Source organism: Bubalus kerabau, chromosome 8 (assembly GCF_029407905.1).
Source record: "Bubalus kerabau isolate K-KA32 ecotype Philippines breed swamp buffalo chromosome 8, PCC_UOA_SB_1v2, whole genome shotgun sequence".
NCBI classification, from domain to species: domain Eukaryota; kingdom Metazoa; phylum Chordata; class Mammalia; order Artiodactyla; family Bovidae; genus Bubalus; species Bubalus kerabau.
In genome coordinates, this window is record NC_073631.1 from 36,570,089 (window position 1) to 36,583,210 (window position 13,122).

The 13,122-nt window shown below is 38.7% G+C and overlaps 1 protein-coding gene across 1 annotated transcript in view; it reads right to left on the reverse strand.

Moving 5' to 3' along the window:
• Positions 1 to 12,226, reverse strand: part of GRM3 (glutamate metabotropic receptor 3) — a 98,309-nt gene extending 86,083 nt beyond the window's left edge. The window contains exon 1 of the mRNA XM_055589461.1: positions 11,759 to 12,226. Coding sequence (XP_055445436.1) covers positions 11,759 to 12,226 — 468 coding nt within the window. The remainder of the gene's footprint in view (positions 1 to 11,758) is intronic.
• Between the last annotated feature and the right edge of the window lie 896 nt (positions 12,227 to 13,122).

Consider the following 13,122-nt stretch of genomic DNA (forward strand, 5'->3'; position numbering starts at 1 on the left):
AAATGAAAGAAGTGGTGGGAATGGCCGATCCAGCAGTCATTCATTCAGCAAACTTTAATCGACATTGATGTTACAAGACACTATGCTCAAATTTATATTGTCCTAAGATGAGCAATGTACCCCCACTGTCTTCTAGGAAGGTGTAGTCTTGTGGGAGACAAAGAAGCATACTAAGGATAAAATTTGGAGATACATGCACATATACAAAAACACAGGTGAAGGAGCAGGTTCAAGTGAGTCATGGTGGGTTCCCATGTAGAGGTAACACTTAGACTTGATCTTGAAGACCGAGTGGACGTTTACCAAGCAGAGGAAGGGAAAGGAAGTTTTCAGGCAGAAAGATGAGCACAAAGGCAGAGATGGGCAAATTCACTTCTGCTTTATAAGCAGCAGATTATTCAGTGTTATCAGGGTACCCAGTGCCCTCTAGGGATTAGTAGGATGAGGAAGAATAAAAGGATTGTGCCTGGACTGCTAAGTATTTCACATGCTATGATAAATATTTTGATTTTTCTTCTTTAAAAGATAAAAAGACATTACAAAGTTTAAATAAAGGAATGACATGACAAAAGTTATGTTCTAAGCAGGCCACAGTGGATGACATCCAGCTTGAAAAGAAAAAGTCAGGGAAGGGTAATCAGATGGACAACATACTCATTCTGACTCAGGCTGTGAGGTGTTGAAGGCCAGGGACCTTGTAATCCTAATGGCAGTTAATAAGTTAATAGTAGAAAGGTCAAGATTGGAGGTTAAAAAATAAAACCTGAGTTCATTAAAACCATTTATTTGGTTGGTAGTAATTACTTAAGTACTCATGTCTTAATTTGTTCTCCTGTTTGTGTCATTACGGGTCACCTTGAAATCTTCTTGAAAAGAAGCAGGTCATAAACAGTGTTCATCACTGGAGACTATAAAAAGGCTAGAGAACTTTTAAATTCCTGGAAGCATCTCAGAAAAAGGGCATAAGCAGTTTCTTGCAGGTAGAAATAAAAGCAGAGATTCAGTTAAGTGAACTCTGATAGCAGTTGAAGTTTACTGGATAACACCAGCTTACGTTTATTGTCACATTTCTTAAATCTTGTATAAATGATATTCCTTAAAACTACTGTGTCAATATAGGTAATATATGCTTAATGCACATATGTCCTTTTTGCTTTGATGGAAAGTTACTTTTTGGAGAAAAATCCTGAACAAATTATAGATTATGTGTTCCATCACATCTGTTTTCCACACTGGGAGAGCTTAATTGCCTGGTTTGTATTCTCTGAGGCCTCATTGTGAACCTAATGGCAGCCACCCAAAGTGTAGACACAGTGCCTGGTAGGGACCTGCTAGTCCCTGGGATGCACGCCCTGCCAATTTGACCCTAATAAGTGACGGCAAATGTCTCAATATGCTTTGCCATTCTGACCACTTGGCAAGTAAACCTGGTCTATTTTTGGCATATAATTTTTGAAGATGTTGTCCCTATTGTATTTTCTTGTGTTTTACAGTTCCCTCTATGGGAATGTAAAATCAAGGAGCTGGCAGGAATCAAGACTTTGTCACTAGTAACAGAGGGATTTCCATAATATACCAGGTGGTGATGTCAAAAATAGCGACACCACAATTTTAGTGTTCCAAGTCCCACTGCTATACGGCCTGGAGTAGCAGTGTTTGCTTAGAGTTTAACTGCAGGTGTTTTTGGAACATTATTCTTGAATTTTCAGAGTCCACTATTGCGAAAATACTCTAAGTTTTCAACTGCGTTTTTCAGAGAACTGTAAAAGTGCTTCTGTTCTGCATTAAATCAATAGACTTTCATTATTATAAACTGCTACGTATTGGCTCTTTCCATATTGACATCCTGAGCCTTGTATATATTGAGCTATTAAAAAGGCACATATTTGATAGTGATTTGGAAAGAGAACTTTGTGTTGTTAAAGCAAAATCACAACTTCATTTTAACTGAAAGTTTCAACAGTCCTACCTTGATGAGCTGACCTATTAATCTATAATTGTACTATATTATGAAACACTTACTGATCTTTCAGGAATGCCCATACCCCTTGGTTTTCATTTCATGACCTCCATCCTAGACGTGTGAACACCACAGAAGCTGGTTCTCAGTCATGGGCCGTTCTATTGCCCTGCGGCCAGTGGTGCTGATGGTAATCTCTTGTTTTTCATGAGTAGTTTCCAAATAGACACATGACAGAAGGGGAATTAATTAAGGAATAAATTAACTCCAAAGCAAAGGAAAAGAAATAGTGCATCTTAGATAATTACCTCTGGCGAGAAATTTCTACAGTGAAACAATGTTAACAAAAGCATTTTTGAATTGCTCTTGCTGTTGCCTCCCTCCCTGTGATAAAGTCCTTAAATAACACAGCCCTGTTTTGATGGGGGGGAGTGTGGGGTGGGATTTGTGAGATTGCTTTAGCATGAAAAGTCTGGGAAGGAAATAAATAAAAAGATTCTATCTGAGATAATTCTTGAGTTTTTCTGACGCTTAGGCTGTGAGAGGGGGTGATCAGGATAGCAGTGTGGGAGGCGAGCTATCTAGATTTTAATGTTGATTCCACTGCTTGTAAAGTGGTAGAAATTTAAACTTGGTACTTGACCTTCATGAACCTCAATTCCTCTTGGAACTATTCCTCTTGCACTGGAGATGTTGAAAGTTTTTTTTTTTTTTTTAAGCCAACAGATAATATATACTAAAATCAAAAATGTTTAATTCTCATTATGTGTGAAACTCTATTTTTTTAACCTGGTTTTCATGTATTTTCTCATTTAATTCATGCAATAACCCAGTAAAAGAAGTACTATTAATATCTTAGTCTTAGAAATGAGGAAAGAGTCAAGGATTAAATAAATTCTAGTTAGTCTGCACCCAGAGTTTTAATTACTGAGCTGAAATTTTTAGGAAGGCATGCTAAAAATGTATAGCTGTATCTGTGCTGTGATTGTTGTGTTTGCAATTTTAAGCTCATTAAATGCAACTATCATTTTTGCTTTTCTAGTGATAGAGACACTAAAGGTAGATTGGTGAATGGATTTCTAATGCTGTCATTCTACTTGTCTTAAGGATAGGATGATGTTTCCTTCTCTTTCGTGTTGGCTCCTAGCACAGAATCTGGCATAGTCAACACTGTATTCTTGACGTGGAAAGACTGAAGAGAGCTTGATTAGAGTAAGTATGGGGCACTAACCTAATCTGGAATGGCTCTGGGTGCCCACCTATGTTGAGTGTTGGATAGTAGTCTCTGGGAATAGTCAGTCTAAGGACAAATGGAGTGGAACCCTTAGAGCTACTCTCAAATCAAGGCATCTATTGTGGCACGCAGTGAAGGTGGGGAGGATGTGTGGGGGGTTTTGTCCCACAAGCTCACTTTGCTACATCATCTGTCTTTTGTATCATATGCAGTTTTCCATTGTAGAAAAATGCTTATTTTTCATTTATGATCATCCAGACTGACCTAGAATAAGTAGGTCATGGTTGTGATCTGCAACCCAGGATTCATTCAGGGATTTCCAGCCTTCTGGACAGGCAGCAGGTTATCAGTCTGTTAATTCTTTCAATTCATTCAAAAAGCATTTACTCTCAACTTGGTGGAGGTATTGTTTTAGGTACCCTCAATACAAAGATAAAAGATGTGGCTCCCAAACTCAAGTAGCTTATTGTTAGGTGGGAAAATAGATATGCAAAGGAATAATTATAGTTAATAAGCTAGTAATGGAGGTGTGTACTTAAGTAATGGGAGCTTGGGAAACATTTCTCAAAAGAGATAGGGTATGAGGCTTCCCTGGCAGTACAGTGGTTAAGACTGCACTTTCACTGTAGGAGGCATGGGTTCTATTCCTGGTCAGGGAACTAAGATTCCATATGCTGTGTGGCATGGCCAAAAAGTTAAAAACAAATAAAAGGGATTTTTTTTTTTTAAAGGACAGTGTCTGAGCTGAGAACAGAAAGAGAGAAGGATTTGGCTTGGCCAAATGGCTAAGGGACAGTGCATTCCAGATAGAAGAAACACTTTGTTCTCCTTTTTAGGCAAGAATGAGCAGATAGTATACATCATTAGGCTATGAGAAAGCAGCTTTCTAGGGACACTTCCAAGGCAAGCTTTCTGTTCACACAGATCTGCTTTCTGTTCACACAGATCTAAGAGTCTTTTTCCTCTTTACCTCCATTCCCTTCTGCTCATTCCATCATTCTCGCTGGTCTCCTAGTACTTACAGGGTCAACTGATTCTCAGTTCTTGTATGTGTTTTATGTATGGATTTGATATTTGCTTATAGATGCCTCAAGGGCTCATAAAATGTCTACTATTTATAAATGTTTTTATTGAAGTACAGTTGATTTACAGTGTTTCAGGTATACAGCAAAATGATACTCTTTTTCGGAGTCTTTTCCCATGTGGGTTGTTACAAGATATTAATATAGTTCCCTATGCCATATAGTAGCTCCTCATTGTTTATCTATTTTATATATAGTAGTGTGTCTCTGTTAATCCCAAGCTCCTAATATATCCTCACTCTCCTTTCCCCTTTGGTAACTCTAAACTTGTTTTCTATTTCTATGAGCCTGTTTCTGTTTTGTAATAAGATTTATGCATTTTATTTTGCATGCTCTCTGCTTCCCCTTACCTAGTCTACACAGTAGTGTTCTTGCTGAACCTAAAATACATATGCTTAATAAATGCTTATTTTCTAATGAAAGGGAAATTATATGTGTCCTAGTTGTAACTAGTACATAATTGAGAAGCTCGATTTACCAAACTCACACAAATACTACCATAATCAAGTGAAGTAACAATTGATTAGACTTCTTCAAATTACTCCCAATGGAAAAGAGTCTATAATTTATTTTGTTTCATGTTTTAGATACTTTTGTTATAATCACTCATCTTAATAGAGTATTTTGCTTTAGCACCGTATAATTATAAAATTAAGAAATGCCCTTAAATGCAACACAATTCAGATACTAATATGTTACTTTGTCTCCTCAATTATATAGAGGTCAGTTTTTGTTTGAATAACTCCAGTGATGAAGGACTTACAGCCTCCTCATTCAGGACTATCATTTCATTTCTAATAACTCTTCCTTATGCTGGCTCTAGATACACCCTGCTCTAAGTCAGTGCTGGTCTGTGGGGAAGGGGGAGAACTTTGTCATTTGACAGTGTATGGAAACATTTGGGTGCACCACCACTTAAGGTCCTGTTGGCATGCAGTCTAGTGAGGAGGGGCCAGTGGTGCTGCCAAGCAACCTGTAGTGCAGAGGGCAGCTCCGCACAGCGGAAGTATCCAGCCCAATAGTGACAATGCTGAGAAACTCTGCTCTACACTTTCTAACACCATACACACAATAAACTCAAAATGGATTAAAGATCTAAACGTAAGACCAGAAACTATAAAACTCCTAGAGGAGAACATAGGCAAAACACTCTCTGACATACATCACAGCAGGATCCCCTATGACCCATCTCCCAGAATATTGGAAACAAAAGCAAAAATAAACAAATGGGATCTAATTAAAATTAAAAGCTTCTGCACAACAAAAGAAACTATAAGCAAGGTGAAAAGACAGCCTTCAGAATGGGAGAAAATAATAGCAAATGAAGCAACTGACAAACAACTAATCTCAAAAATATACACGCAACTCCTGCAGCTCCAGAAAAATAAATGACCCAGTCAAAAAATGGGCCAAAGAACTAAATAGACATTTCTCCAAAGAAGACATACAGAGGGCTAACAAACATATGAAAAGATGCTCAACATCACTCATTATCAGAGAAATGCAGATCAAAACCACTATGGGGTACCATTTCACGCCAGTCAGAATGGCTGCAATCCAAAAGTCTACAAGCAATAAACGCTGGAGAGGGTGTGGAGAGAAGGGAACCCTCTTACACTGTTGGTGGGAATGCACACTAGTACAGCCACGATGGAGAACAGTGTGGAGATTCCTTAAAAAACTGGAAGTAGAATGGCCATATGACCCAGCAATCCCACTGCTGGGCATACACACTGAGGAAACCAGAATTGAAAGAGACACGAAGCAACCTAGATGTCTGTCCATCAGCAGGTGAATGGATAAGAAAGCTTTGGTACATATACACAATGGAGTATTACTCAGCCATTAAAAAGAATACATTTGAATCAGTTCTAATGAGGTGGATGAAACTGGAGCTGATTATACAGAGTGAAGTAAGCCAGAAAGAAAAACACCAATACAGTATACTAACGCATATATATGGAATTTAGAAAGATGGTAACGATAACCCTGTATGCGAGACAGCAAAAGAGACACAGATGTATAGAACAGTCTTTTGGACTCTGTGGGAGAGGGAGGAGGGGGATGATTTGGGAGAATGGCATTGAAACATGTATAATATCATATAAGAAACGAATCTCCAGTCCAGGTTCGATGCAGGATACAGGATGCTTGGGGCTGGTGCACTGGGATGACCCAGAGGGATGGTATGGGGAGGGAGGTGGGGGGTGAGGCCCAGGATTGGGAACATGTGTACACCCGTGGCGGATTCATGTTGATGTATGGCAAAACCAATACAATATTGTAAGGTAATTAGCCTCCAATTAAAATAAATAAATTTAAATTAAAAAAAATTATCTATTTAGCCACAGAAAAAAAGCATTATTTTTCCATTCTAGAGTCTATCTGATACTTGGACACAGCTAACCCTATGAGGCCTTTTGTAACATCTAGTCCTTCAACTGTTTTTCTGATGTTCCTATGATAACAGGAATTCATGTGTGATTCTTCCCCACAGCATTTGAATTAAAGGAGGAATGAATCATTGAGGGAAGATGATACTTAATACAGATTGACTGGAGTGCTGGTCCACTTTCTCACTGTGCAATTGGGTGGAGGAGGAAGAATAGACGGCTTAGTGTCTTTATAGGCTATTCTTCATACCCTATCTAGATAAAATCTGGGAAACTTATTGCAAGGGATTTAGTTTGAGCTACTCTTCTCAGGGACTTGATGTGAGCAATGCATGACATGTCCAAATCCATGTCATGGTAAACGATATAATAACTACCTCCCAGGGTCAGGGAGTTCTTGGGATGTGACTAGTGCTAAAAATTCTGAAAAAAGAGTTTACTGTGTCAGGCACGGAAAAGAGGCATTAGGATCCTTTCAAGGCTCTCTTCTGCCCTTTGTATGAGCTATGTAACCCAAATATCCATTTATTGCTGAGGCTACTTTAACACTCAGGGATGCAATAATAACCGGGTCAACTTATGCCTGTTCTGTTGCAGCTGACCTTGCTCTGGATAAGGCAAGAAAGACCAAGGAAATAGACATTTCCTGAAAGGAATGAGGAATATTTTGGAACAATTCATGAGACTTTTTTTTTTTTTTTTGACTGAACAACTTAGGAGCTCTAACTACAGTCTGTTTGAAAAAAGCACACGTGTAAACACTGCTTCGGAATAGTACCATGTAGACAATTGCCTTGCTAAAGGCAACCAACCTGCTTTTCTACTTGAATAAACAGTGTTTTCCCCCAAGTGGGTGGGTTGCAGGCTTATAGAGGAAAGTGGAATACAATCTTTAAAATACTTTGAAAAGAAGCTTATTCACCAGAGGGAGTGGTGAATAGACCCCATGAATATTTGCTAAAAAAGAAGGATTTTGATTCTAGCTTTCATTGATTACCAAATTAAAAAATCAATTCTGTTGCTTTAGACAATGGACCACCAAAAAGTGGTTTGTCTATTAAGAGTGTCAAGAAAATATTCTGTTTTTTTTGTCAATGGCGATACAGATTAACTCAGCAAATCATTAAGAATTTCTCCTTTCACGTGGTTTTTGCTGTCTGCAGGCTGCCTGTTGTATGAACTAATACAGTGGAGGGTGTCTCCTCTGCTGATTTCTAGAGAAATTCTTCTTTAGTAGGAAGATAATGAGAGGAGAGGAAACTGGAGAGAAAAGTACCTTCTGAAGCTATCCCAAGAGTAAAGCTATTCCGGCCAAATGGGGAGATGATAATGTCTAAACTGACCCAACCACAAAAGAGAAGATGCACAAATTTTATCATTCTTGATAAGTCTGGCTCTCAGGAATGATTTTGTGACTAAAAACTCTGTGCTGTGGTTTGGTACCGGATGCAACACTTAAATGAGTGGAATCTTTGTAATTGTGTGGTGGATTTATCTTAGTGTGTATATATATATATATATATATAAATTTTTATAAATATATATATTTTTATTTATTTATAAATAAATTTATAAATATAAATATAAATAAATTTATAAATAAATTTATTTATAAATAAATTATATAGATATATATATAAATTTTTTTCCCCCTACAGTTTAACCCTCTTTTCTCCCCCTAGCTCAGTTCAAGCTCAGACATTTTCCAGTAATTATTCAAGAAGTTAAGAGCAGTTGAAAATGGACGGCAGAGGTGACCACATGGTCTTTGTGGCTACCAGCTGTACTGTCACCACCGTTAGCAGACACCAGGGCAGAGGATCAGAATCCATCCTGAGCAAAAGTGAGGGTGAGGGGCACCCAGAAAATGCCTCTCTTCTAAGACACTTCTCTCATTAATGTAGGTGCAAGAGTGTCTCAAAGTCCCCATCAGGAATTTATTGCTTTGGATTGCTATTGACTATTTCTGTAAAAGAATTCTTATTTAAAGACAGATAGGCTTAACAAGGGTAACACACCTGAATTCTTAGCTACATAAGAGCCCCTAAGACTGCTTTTCATTCATGATGCTTAGCTGAAAGGCTAAGGCTAAGGCTAAGGCTCTATGGCGAAGGATTCCTTGGAAGGTGGCCTGGAGATCAGAGTGTAGACAGATGGCCACACCTCCCCATTTCCTTTGGCTGAGGGGACCAGTGGGGGCCTAATCAGAGCCTGAGCACCTGGGGACCGGGAAGGGGGCAGTGAAGCCCTCTCTCTCCTTTCTTCTCCAGCTCACCCTCTTACTGCTGGCAAGGTCTTCGTCCTCTTGCTCGCAGACTCCTACCATGTCTTTCTGATTGACTTCCCCAGATCCAGTGTTTCATGCAGACTGTGGCCCAATTAGCTGTTCTCTAGTGCAGCTTTCATTCTCTCAGTCACCTTCAAAACTTTCCCAAAGGTCATTTCTTACCATGTAAGCCCCTTGAATGTATTCAGAAGTGTAGTCACTATTATTTCATAATAGTACTGTATCCATAGCCAGAATTTAGGTTCCTCGAGGTCAAGGCTGAGTTCTGTGACTTGAGTGGTCTCTCTAACCCCTCTGATGTTGCAGGATGCACCCAGGGAGCTTCGTACAGATTACCTGACTGACAAGGCACATGAGGGACCAGCAACAATTTCTCGGAACTTCTTGGAGCTGGTGTTAGAGGTGGCTCTTCCACCGATTTTTCCAAAGATTTTAGGTTCATAATAGTTACTGCTTATTGAATCTGTTAGTTTTTTTGGTAACGCATTTCCCATGGCTTCTCTTAATTTATCCTCTCAATAACTTTTTTAAGTGGATAGTATTTTCCTTATTTTATAAATAAGCTTGTAAATTGGGGCTTCCCTGAAGGCTCTGATGATAAAAAAAATCTGCCTGCATTGCAGGAGACCTAGGTTTGATTCTGGGTCGGGAATATCCCCCTGGAGGAGGAAATGGCAATCCCATGGACAGAGGAGCCTGGTGAGTTACAGTCTACAGTCGAAAAGAGTCTGAAGTGACTGAGCGATTAACACTCACTCACTTTTTGTAAACTGTGGAGCTGGAGTTCAAGTTCCATTTGGTGCTGCCTAAATCTATGTCCTTTTCAATATAATATGAGTTTTAGTTTCCTTATGTATAATGTGGAGACAAAAACCATATCAGTATTTGTGATTTTATAGAGATATAGACCAGATAAGTGAACTAATAAGCCAGGTCCTTCGATGATTAAGTGGTTTTGCCCCTTGTGAACAACTACAGGGTTTTAATAACCTACATTTTAAAAAGATAATCTGACCCCTTTTGAGAAGTTTATAGGTAATAAAAAAGTAAAAGTAGATTAAAATTTTATTTGCCTAGCACAGTTTGTTAATTACTTTGGGTAAATATGTATTTACACATCTGCTATGGAGTGCTATTACTGTATTTGGAGAAACTAAGGTCAGAAAAACGTATTTGTAATTCATTACTAGTGGTAATATTGAGTACAATATAAATATTTATAAAATGTTTGGCACTTATCTGATGAAATTATTATTGAAGTATGACAAATATAGACTTTAGTTTTCTCTTCTCAAATAGCAAATTCCATCTTTTGTTATCCAAGTGTAAAAATAGTGGCAAAATTAACATGATATGCTTTGAGATGTGCAGTATTTTCTATCCATCTAATGAAGTCAAAGGATATTTATGAAAAATCAATTATCCTAATTACTCATAATATGAGTGTGTGCTTATAGAAGGAAAAAAATTTGCACTAGCTGCTTAGAGCAGCACAGAACTCTATGTAGAATTTTATAAGCCTTGAGTCTCTGATATGGAAATAAGATTATTCCAATGTGAGTAGAGCCAACTTAAGTGGTTGGTGACATGTACAGACAACATGGGTGTAATATGACTTCTTTTAGTGTATGGAGCTTTGATGACAGTCATTTGGTAGGAAGCAAAGTATATGATTCATATCTTATGGACTTGTATTATGGCCACATTTACCAGGAAAAATATTGAACTTCATATAGCATAAAAATCACATAGAAGAGTTGAAAGAGCCCAAAAGTACAAGAGATCAGTCTAAGTTCTAGTTCATGTGCTACCTACCAATGGGAATATTCATGAAACCAGTATTTCTAGGGCATGGGAAAATGAGAATTTTGAGCTGGATGATTTCTTAGCTCTTTTCCATCTCTAATTTTGTGACCTGTGAGCACTGTAAGAGTTTGACTAATATGTTCCTTCTTTCCCTAACAAAATTATGAGAACCAATTATCAGTTTTTTTATCTAGTTTTGTGCTAAATTGTTCCCTCTATTTTTTTTTTTTTTGTAGTAATTATCTAGCATCTCTGCATACATTTGCAGGTTTATACCATGAGAAATTTTTTATAATTTATCTCTGAATAAAGCAATGCTTGGGAAAAAATTAGTGTGGAAAAAAACACAGCTCAGTGATTTTGTGCCTTCCTGTGCTTGTTTGTATTGAGGACTTGAAGTCATGGCTCTGTGATACAGCCACATTCTTTGTGGTGTAACTTAGCAGCATGTGGCTTGTGGGTGGCACCTATTTCCCTGCTCCTTGATCCTGGCTGAGCCTTGTGAGTTGCTTTGGCCGGTGGGATGTTCACGCTGTGAAGCATGCAGAAGTTTGGAAGGGGCCTGTGCAGTTACATTTGCATTTGCACCTCTCTCATCACTCCGACAAATATGAGCGGGTTAGCTGGCTGATTCCAGGTGGAGGATGAGGGACAAACTTGGAGCAGAGCTACCTGCAGCTGAACCTAGCTGTGATCTGCTCACTCCAGCCAGTCTTCAGACTTATAAACTATAGTAATTAATAATTGTTGTTTTAAGTCACTGCATTTTGGAGTAGCTCATTATGCTGCACTAGCTACCTGCTATATCTTTAAACAATTTTCATTGCTCAAGTACTGTTCTGTCTGCAAACCTATATTACCAGAGACTTACAGAAATGAACAATTACATGGTTAATATCATCCATTGATGAAGCTATTAGGATATTTTCCTTTTGTTCCCCAAAGACATAAAACCAAAGAGATACAGTGCTTTATCCACAACACTGTCAGTCTTACCTGTATGGAAACACTGCTGTAAGAGCCGCCAATGACCCCTGCAATGACCAGTGGGATATTTTCTTGAATGGCATAGGATCCATCAGGACACATATACTCGGCTTCATCCACTTTAGTCAAAGATGCCCTGACAAATTCCAGTGATTGCTCTAATGCGTAGGTATCCCTTGAGCAGGTATCCAAAATGTGAACACCCAGCTTCACTCCTGGGAGCAGGTAATCGTCTTTGTTAATTTCATCAATAGCAAACAACATGGCTTCCAGGCGTTGGATCCCTCGATCTTCGTTGATTCGCCCACATTCTTCAGTTCCAGTGCCTTTTTCATTAATGGGAAATAGGCCCCCTAAAACGAGGTCACCTTCTATTTTAATCTCCCTCCTAAGAAAGTTATGGTCCCCTAAACAAAGTAAAAATCCCTTTGAAAACAAAGTTAATGTAAGAACTTGGAGTCTTGTCAACATCTTCATGAGTCCCATGTCTCTACCTCTGGGAGATATCAGTGGATGGAGCCAATGCTGCCCGCTAGTCCTCCTCTCTCATTGCCAACCTGGATCTTTGGTCTGTCCTTCGTGTAAAGGAGGAGCAGACTAACAGAGTCTGTCACCAAATTCCTAAAGAGATAAAAATTGAATGAACAAAAATGGTAAAGAAGGCAACAGTGATTATACTGATGGTCCCCATTCAGACCTTTGATGGGATAATGACTCCAGTTACCATCTACTAAACATATATGGAGCAGTGCACCAGGAGTGCTCCCAAGTATTCTCACTCAGTCCTTAAAACACTCCGTGACATAGCTCTTAGTGGCTCCACCTCCCAGAAATGGACACTGAGGACTAAAGAGAGGAAGTGACCTGACAAGCTGTACTTAGTAGTGTTCAGACTCTAGGTTTTCTAATGTTCAGTTCAGTAATCTCTACTGAGTCATTTACTTTGCTATTGGTAGGGAAGCAACTTGGCTATGAGTCTTTATTCCCTGTCTTTCAACGATAAACCCTTTGTAGTCCTTATTTTACTTAATTGAAATCTTAATTCTTTTCTACCTGTTTCTGCTTCCTAGGTTTCTGTTCTCATGATTCATGTCCGATTACATCTCAATTCCAGTACTGAATACTCCTTTCCTGGGTTAGCTCAACTAGTGTTCACAGTTTCAACCACTTAACAGTCTCCTAGGCTAACTGCCTGCTAAACAGCTCTCGAGCACTACAATTAAGAGCCCCTTAGACAGCAAGGGGATCAAACCAGTCAGAAATCAGCCCTGAACTGGAAGAACTAATGCTGAAGCTGAAGCTCCAATACTTTGACCACTTGATGCAAAGGGCAGACTCAATGGAAAAGACTGAGGAAATACTGGGAAGATTGA